The 17,296-nt window shown below is 34.3% G+C and overlaps 2 protein-coding genes across 3 annotated transcripts in view; both read left to right on the top strand.

The window, feature by feature from the left end:
- Nucleotides 1-322: 322 nt before the first annotated feature.
- On the top strand, nt 323-7,450 carry LOC21407042 (probable copper-transporting ATPase HMA5). Of its 2 annotated transcripts, XM_024175567.1 has the most exons (7): nt 323-703; nt 2,920-4,314; nt 4,416-4,670; nt 4,807-4,929; nt 5,057-5,539; nt 6,806-7,224; nt 7,394-7,450. In XM_024175567.1, the coding sequence occupies exons 1-6, from the start codon at nt 407-409 to the stop codon at nt 7,220-7,222; spliced, it is 2,970 nt and encodes a 989-aa protein (XP_024031335.1). In that variant the 5' UTR covers nt 323-406; the 3' UTR covers nt 7,223-7,224; nt 7,394-7,450. The 2 variants fall into 2 exon arrangements, with proteins under 2 accessions (XP_024031335.1, XP_010089122.1); XM_010090820.2 differs by lacking the exon at nt 7,394-7,450 and having other exon boundaries at nt 6,806-7,265.
- Nucleotides 7,451-13,353: 5,903 nt separating this feature from the next.
- The window catches only part of LOC21407041 (probable copper-transporting ATPase HMA5), a 6,232-nt gene continuing 2,289 nt past the window's right edge, over nt 13,354-17,296 (top strand). The window contains exons 1-2 of the mRNA XM_010090819.1: nt 13,354-13,635; nt 15,853-17,250. Coding sequence (XP_010089121.1) covers nt 13,354-13,635; nt 15,853-17,250 — 1,680 coding nt within the window. The remainder of the gene's footprint in view (nt 13,636-15,852; nt 17,251-17,296) is intronic.

Genomic DNA, 17,296 nt, shown 5'->3' with positions numbered 1-17,296 from the left:
TTATCTGGAGAAATATAATTTATTAGTTTTAGTCAAGAGAATTAAACATTAATCGATCATTAATTATATATGGTCCGTTTAATTTGTTGATTTGAGTTGAGATGTGACTTTATATGAGAATTTTTTTACTGTAACAAAAAATTAGATATAATTATTTTTGAATTTTAAATTTAAATTAGTGAAATGAACGAGGTCATATTATTTTATAATTAAATCATTTAAAAATCTCTTATAGATTACGCTCCAAGTTTTCAAATATTCCCACTTTTATATACAACCATAAGGTCCTTTACCAATATCATTCCCAGCAACAAAGCAAAAAAGTTGTCAACAGAAACAATTTAAACTTTTTTCCTTTTCTTGCAGAAAAAGAGATCATTTGAGAGAGGATTTTGCGATTATTTTGATGGCAGCGAAGCTTTTGGCGTTGGCATGCATTCGGAACGAGAGCCGCGGTGGCAGCAGCGGGCTGTCGCCGCGGCCGCACTACCCGTCGATGCCGAAGTACCCGAAGGGCGTGGCGGCGGAGGAGATGACGGCGGAGGCTGAGAAAAAGGCGCTATTCGCCGTCTCCGGCATGACATGCGCGGCCTGCGCCGGATCGGTGGAGAAGGCCGTCAAGCGCCTCCCCGGGATCCGTGAGGCCGTCGTCGACGTCCTCAACGGCCGCGCTCAAGTCCTCTTCTACCCCAATTTCGTCAACGTAAGTTCATCGTCATCATCAGCTTTTCATTATTATTATTATTATTTTCTCGTACAATTTCCCTTTTTTTTTTGGGGGCTCTTTATTAGAAATGATAAAATCAAGTTATGTTTGTTTTGATATTGTTCCTTTCTAGTGCTGATTTTTGCTATTTTTATGCGACTGTGTTTGCATGTAATTAACGAGAATGATTTGAGATTTTTTTTTTATTTGCGAAGGAATGTTAATTTGTCCGAGTAACGTAATTAAGTTGAGAGCTTCTTTTTCTTTTTTCTTTTTTAATCTTTCCTTTTTTGCTCTATTGAGAATTGGAAAATTTGGCTTGTTTGTTTTTCGACCCTATATATTTCTTTTTTCTAGTGTTTGTTTTTTTTTAAATTTTCCCTTTTTCATATTTATTTCTGAAATCTCAATAGTTTATATACTTTGATATTGCATGTTGTCAACTTTGATCGCTTTTCTTCTTTTTCACGAAAACCTTATGAGTTTCAATTTATTACTTTAGTGTCAGTTAGGTCGTTATCTGTTTTGGTAATTTGGTAACAATTTATTGCAAAGCTAAAGGGGAAAAAGAAGAAATATCGGAAATTAATTTCTTTTTCTTTTCCTTAAAGTTGTCGTTAATATCGGAAATTAATTTCTTTTTCTTTTCCTTAAAGGTGTCGTTTTGTGTCTCACTAGCATCTTTTTCAAGAGATTTTAATTTTGGGTACCCCGTCCACGCCGTTCTTTTCTTTCCTTTTCATTTCAATTTCGGACCAAACTATTTAAAAAAAAAAAAAAAAAGTCGCACCAAACTTTTGCTCATTTTCCGGACTGCGACTGCCTCAAACAGTTTAGATAAATGTTTCCCACGACTTGTTTTCTTTCTGTCCAGAAAATTCTCGTTACTATGAGAAATGAATTAAGAATTAATTACATAATTATATCTCATCGACTCATAAGTTTAATTATTTCTCAATTAAAATTTTTATAAAAAGTTTTTGAAAAATATTTAAAATTCAAAATCTTTTTCGTTAAAAAAAAATCAAAATCTTTTGTTTTTTCTGAACTTTGATGTTCTTCAAAGTTTTTATTTTCTAATTTATGAAATATTTTTCATAAAATATTTTTGAGTATTAATTATGTCCTTTCACTCAATTCTTTTCCTTCAGAAAATACGCAGAGGAATGAAATTAAAATAAGTTTTTTTTTTAAATTTGACCGAGAAGAAAATATCAGCAACAACCAGTTTTATTACGGGACAACTCATGATGTTCATATCGATAGTATTATGTGCCTCTGCATCTAGTATTGGGTAGACCTCATACAATAACTGTCCTAACTCTACCGTAATTTTTTGTTTCATTTCTTCTAGAACGATCACAAATACTTTTTTGATTATGGATCTACTAACAAAAATTCAATGCGTAACTGATGACTTTCACCACATCAAGGTGACACTCTACCACTGAGTTATATCCCTTCTCTTGTCCCCCATCGAGAAATAGAATTGACTACACCTAAGGCAAATGGTCGAGAAACTCAACGCCAATATTTTTGAACAATTTGGAGTCGGGCCTTCTTTTTGCACTATTACAGATACAAAAATAATGGGAAAATTTGTAGTTTCTGAAAGCAGAACATTTGGAAGATAGTTAAAAATAAAAGGTATAATTATGCAGTTAACCCAATGAATTAATTTGTCGTTTTTGGTATAAGTTGTGAGGCTATAGGCATCAGCCAAGTCCCTTACAAACTTTCTATGGGCAAGAGAAGTTGGTGCAGCTAATTAAGATTACCTTTTCATGATTGTTATTTCTAATTTAATTATAAGCTTGTTAACAAATTATTACTTTTTTTTTCTTCATTGTTACCATGCACTTTGGTTGGTGAACTGTAGCTTAGTACCGTAATAATTTTGTATAGCAAGAAAGTTTGAGTCAGCAATTTCAGAGGCAATTTTACATTTTTTTTTTGGCTGAATCACATGTAGTAGATTGCCTCCGACCAATACTAGTTACCACTGAACAATCATTATCATTATTATTATTATTTTTAGTACTGCATTAAAATCTCCCACCAAAGTAGTCATTGAAGGGTCTGAAGCTGCCAAGTACTCATGATAGAAGAATTTTGCTAAAAGTTTTATAACAAGTCAGAGTTTTAGTCTTGAGCTGCAAGGGTTTGCGTTAATTGTTTTGTTCTGAAGCCGCATTGCTGGTACCATTTTTCAGGAGGAGACCATTCGCGAGACGATCGAAGATGTTGGATTTGAAGCCACGCTGATTCAAGGCGAGACAAGCGAGAGGTCTACGCAAGTATGTCGAATACGTATAAAAGGCATGACATGCACGTCTTGCTCCTCCACCGTGGAATCAGCATTGCAAGCAGTTCATGGCGTGCAAAGGGCACAAGTCGCCTTAGCTACCGAAGAAGCAGAAGTTCTCTACGACCCAAAAGTCCTCACCCACAATCAGCTCTTGCAAGCTATAGAAGACACTGGATTCGAAGCCATTCTCATCAGTTCTGGGGAAGACATTACCAAGATAGACCTCCAAGTCGAAGGTGTACGAACAGAACGTTCGATGAGAATTATCGAAGAGTCCCTCGAAGCGCTTCCAGGTGTTCAGGCTATAGACTCAAGTCCTGACGTGAAAAAATTCTCCATTTCTTATAAACCAGATATGACAGGGCCGAGAACTTTCATCAACGTGATTGAGACAACCGGGTCTAGGCGATTCAAGGCGACAATATTTCCCGAAGGAGATGGAGGGAGAGAAACTTATAGAAAGGATGAAATCAGGCAATACTACAGGTCATTCATGTGGAGTTTGGTTTTTACCATTCCAGTGTTTTTAACCTCCATGGTTTTCATGTATATCCCTGGAATTAAGAACGGTTTGGATACTAAAGTGGTAAACATGTTGAGTGTTGGGGAGATTATAAGATGGGTGTTGTCCACTCCAGTTCAATTCATCATAGGTTGGCGGTTTTATGCTGGTTCTTACAAGGCGTTGCGTCATGGTTCTGCTAATATGGATGTCTTGATTGCCTTGGGAACAAATGCAGCCTATTTCTACTCTGTCTACTCCGTGTTAAGAGCCGCTACTTCCCCACATTTCAAGGGTACAGATTTCTTCGAGACGAGCTCAATGTTGATTTCTTTTATTTTGCTCGGGAAGTATCTAGAGGTGTTGGCCAAAGGAAAGACTTCCGAAGCCATTGCAAAGCTCATGGACTTGGCACCAGAGACGGCCACCTTGCTGACGTTGGATGAGGAAGGAAATGTGACAAACGAAGAAGAAATCGACAGTCGGTTGATCCAAAAGAATGATGTGATCAAGATCATTCCGGGGGCAAAAGTTGCTTCGGATGGTTTTGTGATATGGGGACAAAGCCATGTCAATGAGAGCATGATTACAGGAGAAGCGAGGCCAGTGGCGAAAAGGAAAGGTGATCAAGTGATTGGAGGTACCCTGAATGAGAATGGTGTATTGCATATTAGGGCAACGAATGTTGGATCGGAAAGTGCGCTTTCGCTGATTGTAAGACTTGTTGAGTCAGCCCAGATGGCTAAAGCCCCAGTACAGAAATTTGCAGATCGCATTTCGAAATACTTCGTTCCATTGGTGAGTTATGTGTTCTATACTAAAAAAAAAAAAAAAAAAGTTTCTTTCTTGAATTCCAATTTTTTAAGTTGTGATTTGTTAATTTTTGACTTTCTTTTTAGGTAATCCTACTTTCTTTCTCAACCTGGCTTGGCTGGTTTTTGGCCGGAAAATTCCATGGTTATCCAAAGTCTTGGATACCATCTTCCATGGACAGCTTTCAGCTTGCTCTCCAGTTTGGGATTTCTGTCATGGTTATAGCCTGCCCTTGTGCTCTTGGCCTCGCGACTCCTACAGCAGTCATGGTTGGTACTGGAGTAGGCGCGTCTCAAGGCGTACTCATCAAAGGAGGACAGGCATTAGAAAGTGCACACAAGGTTAGAACAATTCATACCTTATTTCAAATACTACACAGTAGTCATGTTTAATCATAACTCAACCATATCTTTTATTGTTCATGTAATGAAACATTCTTAGATTGGTACTTCTGGTTCTTAAATAATGATCTTGTAGGTGAACTGCATTGTATTTGACAAGACAGGAACGCTCACAGTTGGAAAACCAGTGGTTGTTAGCACGAGACTCCTGAAAAATATGGTGCTTGGAGAGTTCTACGAACTTGTCGCTGCTACCGAAGTAAGATTCTTTCTGTGAAAACTTATAGCCAATCTTAGTGTGGTCTAAAATGGTTTAAGAATAGTTGTTGAACTAATTAATAAGCATTCCTATATATCCTTTTTTCCTTTTTTATCATGTTGATTAGGTGAATAGTGAGCATCCATTGGCTAAAGCCGTTGTTGAGTATGCCAAGAAGTTCAGAGAAGAAGAGAATCCTGTTTGGCCAGAAGCACGAGACTTCATTTCGATCACTGGCCATGGGGTGAAAGCCATTGTTCGAAACAAGGAAATAATTGTTGGAAACAAGAGCTTGATGTTGGAGCACAACATTGCCATTCCTTTAGATGCAGAAGATGTACTATCAGAAGCTGAAGGCTTGGCTCAAACTGGGATTCTTGTATCAATACACGGAGAAATAGCCGGAGTTCTAGCCATATCCGATCCCCTCAAACCGGGTGCCAAGGAAGTGATTTCAATACTGAAGACTATGAAAGTAAGAAGCATCATGGTAACAGGTGATAATTGGGGCACTGCCAATTCCATTGCCAAAGAGGTTGGAATAGAGGCTGAGTCAGTTATAGCAGAAGCTAGGCCTGAACAAAAAGCAGAAAGAGTTAAAGATTTGCAGGTACATATTATATAACATGGACAAGGAGAGAAACTTGTTTACTTAGGTTATGAAAGTTTCCAATATATTTTTAGACTGTTTAATGTAGAACAATTAAGAAAGAGAGAAGATAAATAAAAGAGAAATTATAGAAGAAGAGAGAAGAATATGAATAATAGGGCAAAAGTTTGAATATTCAATTTCATTAATTAAGTATGTAGTATGAGGGCCTGTTTAGTTCGTTGATTCGAGTTTAGATGTGATTTTATGTGAGAGCTTTTTACTATAGTAAAAAAGTTAAATGTGACTGTTTCTGAAAATTTTTTACTGTAGTAAAACTTGAATTCTAAACTCGAATCGGTGAAATGAACGGGGCCTGAATTACCTCGAATTTAGAGGGGAGTAAAAAACCAAAAAAAAAAACAGAAGGAAAAAAAAGCTAATACAAATAGGCCCAAAACGTTATTTACGGAAATTGTAGAAAATATGCCAATATGAAAAGCTTAAGAAATTATATAGGCCAATTTTTAGTTATAGAAATTAATAAGCCATAACTTGTCAAGTTATGGTTCATAACCAGATAAGTTATGGACAAACTTGTCAAGTTATAGTTCATAGCCAGACAAGTTATGGTTCATAACCAGATAAGTTATGGACAAACTTGTCAAGTTATAGTTCATAGCCAGACAAGTTATGGATAAAAATCGTAAATTATGGACAATAACTTATCAAGTTATGGTTCATAACCAGACAAGTTATGGACAAAAATAGTAATTTGGCCTATTTATTAACTTATATAAACTATTGGCCTATTAATTTTAATTCATCTCAAGTCTTAACTTATTTTTCTCTTTCTCCCTCGACTCTATTAGGGGGTTTAAAATGAATTTTTTAAAGAATTTTTTCCTTATAAAAGGGGGTCAGCAAGGTCTGGCCCATGGGGGCTTTCAGGGTAGGCTGGGCCAACCATATGCATGAGTGGGGCTGAGCTGGCCCGGCTCGGCCTGATTGCCATTTAGGCCTCCTATCCAACTTGACTCGAGTTTATACTTCTAACTAAAACTACATTGTTGTCACTAACAGAAAATTTACTGATACAGTTTTGGGAAACTCTAATAAAATACTAGGAAAAAAAAAAATACCACTTTCTATTTTTGTTCTTATTGCTCGTCACTTTCATTGTTTAAAATCGCTTAAATCTCTTTTTTTTTTTTTTCAATTCTTTTTCCTATTGCTTGTCACTTTCATACTTGTAGAATTGCTCAGATTTCACCTTTTTGTCCACAGGTTTCAGGCTACACAGTAGCAATGGTAGGAGATGGAATAAATGACTCACCAGCATTAGTGGCAGCAAATGTGGGAATGGCAATTGGTGCTGGTACAGATATAGCCATTGAGGCAGCTGATATTGTTCTCATGAAGAGCAACTTGGAGGACGTCATAACTGCCATTGATTTATCTAGAAAAACCTTCTCTCGTATTCGTCTGAACTACATTTGGGCTCTTGGTTATAATGTGCTCGGTATCCCTATTGCTGCCGGAGCCCTTTTTCCGTCGACCGGATTTCGATTGCCCCCTTGGATTGCTGGAGCTGCAATGGCAGCCTCTTCTGTTAGTGTCGTTTGCTGCTCTTTGCTCTTGAAGTATTACAAGAGGCCCAAGAAGCTGGATAACCTTGATATTCGTGGAATAAGCATTGAGTAGTGGTTAGTAATGAATGTTTTGGAACAATGTCGAATTAAGTTTACCTAGGATATGTTTGAATAAAGCTGGTTGTTTGTTTTGTGAAAAAAAAAAAAAAAACAAATGTATAACTTGCAGGTTTGTTTAGCTTGTAACATGTATATATATGAATGGATTTCCTTAAATCTTTAGGTGAATGGACTTTTCGTGCAATCAAGTGAATTGGCCTGATGATAGAAGCAGTAATCATCATATGGATTCTTCAATTCAAGGTTTCTGTTTCTGTTTTTGTGTGTGTTTCTTTTCTTTTTTACTCATTTTTTCAATATTATAAGTATTTAAATCAGGTATATAATGACGAATTTCCTTAACGGTATAAATGAAACTTCTTATGCTATAGATTCTGATAGGCTGAGCCTGGCCTAAGTACTAGCCAAAAAAAAAAAAAGGTTTGGACTGGCCTGACTCGCCACTATAATAAGTGCTTTCTACCTCCATCAGATTGATTTTGCCTATGAAAAACAAGTTACTATGGAAATGTCACGCCAGAGGTTTAGAAGATCTCCAAGGGACTAACCGTTTCATAATTTTAGTCAAAATAGCTAAAGATTTTTATTTAAAATTGTTTTCACCTTGTTTTTGAGAACGTTTTACACTTGTTTTGAGATAGAAAAACGAAAACGGTCTATAAACCGTGTGTGGTTAGCAAATACTTTAAAAACGAGAACGAAAACAAAATACAGTGAAAAGGGTTTTTATTAAGGAAATAATTTATGGTTAAAAGTTATTTTTTTTTTCATTTTCATTTTCATTTTCGAAGCTATAACTTAATACACTTTCTTAAAATAAACCTAAACACAATTTCACCTTTTTTTTATACCTAAAACAATATCTAAGAAAATTAAACATGCAAACGCAATTTTAAAAACAATATCAACACCATTCCTAAAAAGTTTTCATTTTTACTTTCACATTAAAATCAAAAACATTTTGTAAACCCTATCAAATGTATTTTTTTCTCCTCCAATCTAACTATTAGCCAAATATTTAGCTATTTTAGAGAATACATTTGGTACTGGCCAAATGTAGCTAGCAAATAAGCCAGCCATTTAGTTTTTATTATTTTATTTATTTTTTGATTTGACATAAAGAAAAAGTTGAAAAAGTTATTTATATTTTAAATTCAAGAAATATGAAAATAATTCATATTTAGCTTTAATTAAAATAATGAGTATAATTAGAGTGACTCACTCAAAAATTATTAGTTAAAATAGTTTTCTTACTATTTTAAATAAAATTTAACTAAAATTTTAAGAGCCCTGTTGGTGATGCTCTTAAAAATACCAAATATTTACTTGATAGTACTGTATCTTAGTACTGACGTTATCATGTTAGCCACCAATGGCTGCTAGTATCCTACTGTGATACTAGGAGGTGTTTTCGGTGATATTAATTAAAAATTTCAACAATCGATGATCACTGGCTAAAGTTTTATTATATCAACTTCAGAAAACATATAAAGATTTAAGAGAAGGCATAAAACTAAAGAACCGAGTTAAAGGGAACAAATTTCTAATCTTCTCAAAATGTAAACTTAGGTCTAATACCACTTATAAAGTCTAATTATTATTCACTCGTCCTATATTTTTGCGGGCTGTTTGAAAAATATTTATTTTCTTATGACAAAAAAAGATGATTTCACTTTTAATATGTTAACAATTAGAGGATTAGAAAGTGAATTAAAAAGATAGCATCTAATATTTCTACAACATTATGTCTGGCCTTAATTCTCTTTTTCATGTATCTAACCTTTAGTTTAACAAAATAAGAAAACAAAATGATAAATCGTTCATATGTCTATATAAATAAATATATATATATATATACACACACACACACACACAAAATGAGCTGCTACATATGCTATATGTACACATTCTCCCAACCAAAACCTATTTTATATTATGTTAAGCTAAGGTTGAGGTTACCTGTCCGATTGTGACACAAAACAACTACCAAAAATATTACGCAAGTTTCCTATGAAAAAAAAAGCCCAGACAAATTTTGTGTGTTTTCTTTTCTTTTGAAAACAAGATATTCTATGTTACTTAGAAGGCAAGTAACAAGATAGTTTATAATGAAAACATTTCTCCCTTAACTTGATAATTACTAAAGTATATCAGAAACAAAGGCATGCTTCATGCATGGGAAGCGTAATTTCTTGGATTTTGAGGCAGTTTATATATATATATATACACACACACACACACATACACAAACATGACGTCAAGTCTCTTATATCATGGCATAATTCAATGCTTTAATATTGTTACAAAAATAATTAAAAAAAACAAGTAAAACCAAACGAACGCAAGCAATTTCAAATGCACAAGCAACTGGAAGTTCTAAGAATGTGGATTTTGGTTTTGTTGGGTAATTAAAGACCAATGAGTGTGACTACTCTGAAATTTGTATCAATCAAACAAGCTTTAATCCGTTAAAACATCATTTGTTTCATCTGTTTAATTAAGGTCGCATGGTTTATATATATGTAACCAATATTCTTTTTAGGATTTCTTGATTATTGTTTAACATGATTTGATTTTAACCAAATAAAAAAAAAAATCTTGATGGGTTATATGTTAAAAGAAAAATGTCAACTTACTCATCATGACCAATCACATATCTAATTACACGTTCGAATGCTTCCAAAGTGAATGCTCATCAAATTACAGTACATCAATATTTTAATGTTATGGTCAATATTAATTGGCATCATGGGGTGCTTTTCTTTTTAATTAAAGAGTTGATCTATAAAATAAGGTTAGTCAGCCAATTAAATATATAAAGGTAAATTCAACTTAATTTGCAGTACTGGTAAAAGTAAAAGAGATCCAAAACCATTAAACGAAACATTATTTTTCCCTGTAAATATTGCGCTTTAGGTGTGTAAGCCACTAAGAAAATATCATAATATATTCATAACAGAATAATCGTGTTCTTCCAATTAAGCTTTCTGTTTGTGGCCATACATTTAGTGACCCGCCATTAGTAATTTCTGGACAAGATTTAAAGAGACGCTATCAAATATTATAAAATTTAAAGGCCTAATTTTGAAAATTGTAGGCGTGCATATATGACATAATATGTCCTTTATGCTTATAAAAGTACACACTAGTATTGGAATTTACCGTTTGTCCGGTTATTTCCACCAATTAATGGGTACTATACAAAATGAGTGCGTTGATTAGAAAAAATTAATTACAGTAGTTCTCTTTTTTTCAGACATTTATATTAGAAATTATCTATTTTGTATACTCTTTTAATATGATATGATTTCAACCATATTCAGCGATTAAAAACTAACTCTACCGATAAACCGGCATATTAGAAAACGTCCCACAAAATAGTAATAATAAGAAGAATCTTTTGCTGAAAATCGTTGTTATATAGTTTAACATTGCTCCACAAAACTTTAATTTTGATATACGTAGTGCTATATCCAACAAATGCAATCTTATAAAAATATAGAAAAGTTGCTATACGTTATATCTTTTCTTTTGATCTTTGTTTTTCAAGTTATACAAAGGCAACATTTAGAACTATTGACCAGAGCAAGACCAACAAAAACGTTTGGTTCGTGAATTCAGAATCATTTTTGTTTTACGTGTATTTTTTGTGAGAGAAAACACTGTAGCGAGCCATGAATCATGATTCGAATCATGGCACGAATCTCCCTTCCAAACGTCAACCTTCAAGATTGTAGACATGAGCGTGGCTTTACCACTAGATTTAAGCTTAGAACCAAAACTAATCGTTAATAATTTTAAACTTGATTTATCATTTTTTAAATATAGATATTATCTGTCAAATATATTTTACTCAAGCTAGTCTTGCACTGAGTGATGCTATTCAGTTGGAATATAAAAACTAATTGTATTTGCTATAATTTGTAATAAATTATTTTATTTATTTATTTATTTTTGGTTTAAAGTAAAACATGGTATCCTCCGGTAAATAAGAAATAAAGATTACAAGTGGAATCGGACTCACCACCCCCATGGAAAACCATCCCCAACCCCATGCCAGTGACCAAAGGGTCTTGGGCTGTAACAAATTAAAAGCTTTTAGCTGAGAGAATTGATAGTCTAATCTTACATCAAAGAGTAGGTCTGAAGAATAATTAAGATCACCCCATAATGGAGCATTTAATTAATTACATATCTATTCTTCATTAACGTTCTCATTGACCTTAATAGCTCAAAATTCTTTCGAAATTAAATTGGTTATTAGTTAGCTAAGGTCTAATACCATCAGTGCCCACTGACTTTATGAAGGCCAATCTTTGTCAACTTTATCTCACAATCTGTGTACATTTTCCTGTATTTAGGTCCGTTCATTTTACCGATTCGAGTTTTACTACAGTAAAAAGCTCTCAGAAACAATCATATCTAATTTTTTTGTTACAGTAAAAAGTTATCACATAAAGTCACATCTCAACTCGAATTAAAAATTCGAATTAGTGAACTATGGTAATTATTTGCAATACGTTGTGCAATTCGACTAGACCAAAAAGAGAGATATCTGAATTACGTACAGTGAAAGCGTGCATGGCATATGCCGGATCAATGAAGAATTTGCACATTAAATAATAAAGTGATCTGATGATAAATATATGGGCCAATCCCGCATTAGTTTTAATTAGGCTTAATTAATTTGACACGATTTTCCTTCTTCTCTTTATTTTTTTATGTCGTTTTCTTCATTTTATTTGCATGTATGACTTGGCGGGGGGGAAACCTAATTTAACCAAAAGAGAAACATGTGCATATGCCTAATAACAGAACAAAGCACATAGGTTCTCCATTTTTGTTGTATATTTATTGTTCCGTTATTTTCGGTTGTGGATTTCCTATCTCATTACCAATGAACACCGTTCATTCCTTTAGCTAAAAAACAAAAACATTACCCATTTTTTTAATCTTATTTAGTTATTCCTTTTTCTTTATCAATTATGGTTGTTTGTTACTCGTTTCTTTCCTCTCTCTCTCTCTCTCGCTCTCTCTCTCTCTCTCGCTCTCTCTCTCTCTCTCGCTCTCTCTCTCTCTCTCGCTCTCTCTCTCTCTCTCTCTCTCTCTCTCTCTCTCTCTCTCTCTCTTGAGAGAGGAAAAGATCAATTTTGCTTTTGAGTATAGTATACATCAAGCAGGAATTATCACGACCCTTTATCTCATCCTCCATATTCTACTAACAAAAACTTTAGTGCCATGTACGTTGTTTTTTTAGCTTGATACAAATATAATACTTTCTAGCAAAAAATAAAAATAAGATATAGTACATAAATGATGAACATGCTATAATATGTATATAATTATATGTTTTTACCAAGTAAGTAGTAATATTCAAATCTTATCATTCAGGTTATAAGCAACGTAGTACCCATTCTAAAACTCTAGAGACTTTTAGGGCCCGTTTAGTTCGTTGATTCGAGTTAAGATGTTATGTTATGTGAGAGCTTTTTTACTGTAGCAAAAAAATTAGATGTGACTATTTCTGAGAACTTTTTACTGTAGCAAAACTCGAATTCTAAACTCGAATCGGCAAAGTGAACGGGGCATAATATTAACATTTATACACAGTTTAGTTGGGATCCTACATATATATAGCCAATTGAGTAATTAACAAAAGATTAAAGCCCCCCACAAAATGGCGGGACCCACATAAAACTATAAAAAAAAAAACTGTACAGTGTGCCTATTATTCTCGTCTCTATGATTTATTTATCTTTGCAATGATGGCCACCAAAACCAATGCTGAAACCAACTATTTAAACACCACTTGCAGTTTAATTCACAAACTTGCCTCTTCTGTAGTATCCTCATCACAATACTCAAAACTTCAACGAGCTTATATATAATTAAGCTAAAAACCACATTCATCATGAGTTCACCACAGCACATGAACCAAACTTTTCTCCAAGCTTTAGAAAGATGAGAGAGAGAGAGAGAGAGAGAGAGAGAGAGAGAGAGAGGACAATATTGCATATAAAGAGATTACTTTGTAAGGGTTAATTTGGACCCCACGCAACAAAAGAAGCTCAATCTCATCAACAACAACAACACAAAACATTCAAATAAATATATTTATATGTCATGGCTTCAAAGTATGTTCCTTGGATTTGCATTTGCAATGAGAGCTTGGGTCCCACATCGCCGAGACCCCGCTACCCGTCGATGCCGACATACCCGAAAGGGCTGTCGCCTGGCGGCGGCGGCGCGGAGGAGAAGGCTGTGTTCGCCGTCACCGGAATGACGTGCTCCGCATGCGCCGGTTCGGTGGAGAAGGCCGTCAAGAGGCTTCCCGGAATAAGAGAAGCCGCCGTTGATGTCTTGAATAACAAAGCCCTTGTTCTTTACTATCCCAACTTCGTCACTGTAAGCCTTTTTTTTGTTTTTTGTTTTTTGTTTTCTCACACTTTTCAGAAAAGGAGATAACGGTGTTTGTGGAATTAACTTTTCGTCTAAAAGCAGAGTTTTCATGCGTTCCATCAATACTTCACACACGTACACGTCCACTTGAAATCAAAATATAAAATAATATAGGTGCAATAATTAAAGAGTTAATATAATCAGTCTTTAGTTCTTTTTTTTTTTTTTTGGTTGGAATTCTCATCTTTTGAGACATCTTGAGGGCCAGTGAAAATTTTCTGAAAAATGTTTTAAGATTGACTGGATCTTGAAGTACTGAAATAAGGAGTTAACTTTGTGTGAAATAGAATATTGTTAATTTTGTTAATCCATGCAAAAACCATTTATTTGTGCACCAATTTTCTGTTAATGTGCGTCTCCTTCCTCTCAATTTGTTTGTTGAGGACTCTTTAAAAAAAAAAATGGTGTTTGTTGAGGACTCTTTAAAAAAAAAAAAAGTGTTTGTTGAGGACTCTAGTTCCTTTTTTCACTACTGCTTGGAAGTTAATATATGTTTGGTTATATAGTGACTCATGCGTATGTGAACCTATACAGAAAAAAGAAAAAAAAAACACATATATTAGTCTATAATAGATAGATATATAAAAGAGTGTAAGAGTGTGTTTGGTTCAAGGATTCGTACTATGGTTCGAATCATGGTTTGTAGCTCGCTACAGTGTTTTTTCTCACAAAAAATACACGTAAATCGAGAATGATTCTGAATCCATCAACTAAACCTAACATAAAAGACTATTTGTACGAATCTTTTACTGGAAAGCCGTAGATCATGTGCTATGTTCGATAGTGGATACCTTTCCTAAAAGAGTTTCCAATTATTGTAGCAGGTGAATCAGGGAGATACATTTTAGGGAGTTGAGATTTAATTAGGTCTTTAGATTTTTTTCTCTTTTTATAATTAGTCTTTATACCGAAAATTTTTTTATCTTAAACCTTTAAAGAAGTGTCTCAAATTTAATCTCTCAGTTACATTCCCTTAGATTTTAGAGTGTAAAAGTTAGATAATCTTATAATTTCACCTCAATAAATGAGTACTCTAGTAAAATTAGTATAAATAAACCAAAATATAAAAAATTGAACCATAGATTTATATCATATTTTTATTTACTGTCTTGTTTTTTGTTAGAAGTTTTGTTTAGAGTATCTTTTAACTATCTGTCTAATTAGTAAGGTACATGTCTAACATCTATTATGAATCTACTAATCCGGGTAAAAAAGCTAGAGAAAATTACAAAATTTACTCTTAAAAGTACGTGAGTATGGAATTTTACTCATCTCTCTTGATAAATATCCTTTTGTTAATGTAATTATTGGACTAAAAAGATTATGAATCAAGAGTAAAAGGTAAAAATCATAACCCATGTACTTTTAAGCGGTATTTATCAAGATTACTTAAAAAATTATTGTTCTCAGAAAAGAAAAAAGAGAGTGAAAACTATATATATTATATTTAAATTATATTCTTTTGTTTCTAAAACTACAAAATTGTAACTAAATTTTTATCTTCGAGATTTGCTAATATGTCTCTTGAATTTAATAGATAGTATAACTGATTAATTTATGTGACATTGTGGGTTTTATGTAAAATCACAACTAATTTATATTACTATCTTTTTCTCTCCTAATGCATTAACTATTTGGTTGTTTCGGTTATCAACTTTCACTTTTGATTAATTCTTTTTATTACTAGTTTAAACTAATCAAAAGCACCTCTGTATGATTCAATAAAATTTTCTATTATTACATTTTTTTCGCTTATGTTTCTTGTACCAAGATTAGCGGGATGTATAATTTAAAAGTTCACTTATATATGCAACATGATAAACTAAACAATTAAGCACAACATATATATATATATATATATATATGTATAGAAGAAGTAGTGTATTCGTTACCTCTTTAATCACATTTGTTAGATAGCTTTCTTTGATTACTATAATTGTTAGAAGTTTTTGTTAAATTGTGGAGTCTAATTAGTGAATTGTGGTAAAATGGCTGAAAGATGATGTAGTCTGATCATATTGAGTCGAATCTTTATAAATTTTTTTTAGTAGGAAAAAAAAATTTATAGAGATTCTTTTTGCTTGATTTCTTGTATGCGATTTTATCGCTCTTAGTAGTATAGAATTAGAGCGTCTAATTCTTATCAATTTCAACATCTTACAGGAGGAGAGGATTCGTGAAGCTATTGAAGATGCCGGATTCGAAGCCACTATTATCAAAGAAGAGCCATTAAAGGACAAGTCAATCCAAGTATGCAGAATCCACATAAACGGAATGACCTGCACATCATGCTCATCCACCATTGAATCAGCTCTAAAATCACTTCATGGTGTCCAAACAGCACAAGTTGCCTTAGCAACTGAAGAAGCAGAAGTATATTACGACACAAGACTCATAAGCTACAATCAGATTTTGCAGACAATAGAAGACACTGGTTTTGAAGCCATATTTATAAGTGTAGGAGAAGACATAAGCAAAATAGACATACAAGTTGATGGCTTCAAAACTGACTATTCACTGAAGACAATTGCAAGATCTCTTGAGTCCCTACCCGGGGTTCAAGCCATAGAAACATACCCGGAGCTGAAGAAGATTTCGATTTCGTACAAGGCGGATTTGACGGGACCAAGGACTTTCATCGAAGTGATTGAGTCATCCGGGTCGGGCCATTTCAAGGCCATGATATTCCCTGAAGATCAAGATGGGAGAGAGAGCCGTCGAAAGCAGGAGATTAGGCAATACTACAAGCGCTTTTTGTGGAGCTTGGTTTTCACCATTCCCGTGTTCTTGACTTCCATGGTGTTTATGTACGTGCCTTGGATAAAGAAGGTTTTGGACATCAAGGTTGTGAATATGCTGACCATTGGTGAGATTCTGCGATGGGAATTGGCGACTCCGGTGCAGTTCATCATAGGAAGGAGATTCTATGTTGGATCCTACAAGGCCTTGCGTCACGGTTCTCCGAATATGGATGTTTTGATTGCTTTAGGAACAAATGCAGCCTACTTTTATTCAGTCTACATAGTGTCGAGAGCTGCAAATTCTAGAGATTTCAAAGGGACCGATTTCTTTGAGACCAGTTCAATGCTGATAACTTTTATTCTTTTGGGGAAGTACCTGGAGGTTTTGGCTAAAGGAAAGACTTCTGAGGCAATTGCCAAGCTTCTGAAGTTGGCTCCTGAAACTGCAATACTACTGACTTTGGATGAGGAAGGAAATGTGATAGGCGAGCAAGAGATTCATAGCCGATTGATACAGAAGAATGATGTGATTAAGATAATTCCTGGGGCGAAAGTTGCTTCAGATGGTTTGGTCATATGGGGGCAGAGCCATGTGAATGAGAGCATGATAACGGGGGAAGCGCGGCCAGTGGCTAAAAGAAAAGGCGATACAGTGATCGGAGGCACAGTGAATGAGAATGGGGTGTTGCATATTTTGGCAACAAGAGTTGGATCAGAGAGTGCCCTTTCACAGATTGTGAGACTTGTTGAGTCTGCTCAGATGGCAAAAGCTCCAGTACAGAAGTTCGCAGACCGGATTTCCAAATACTTCGTGCCATTGGTAAGCAAATGAAACATGAATTTTGAGTACTTAAATTACTCTTTCC

This window comes from Morus notabilis, unplaced genomic scaffold (genome assembly GCF_000414095.1).
Source record: "Morus notabilis unplaced genomic scaffold, ASM41409v2 Scaffold297, whole genome shotgun sequence".
Lineage (NCBI taxonomy): Eukaryota > Viridiplantae > Streptophyta > Magnoliopsida > Rosales > Moraceae > Morus > Morus notabilis.
This window is presented reverse-complemented; position numbering and strand designations above follow the sequence as displayed.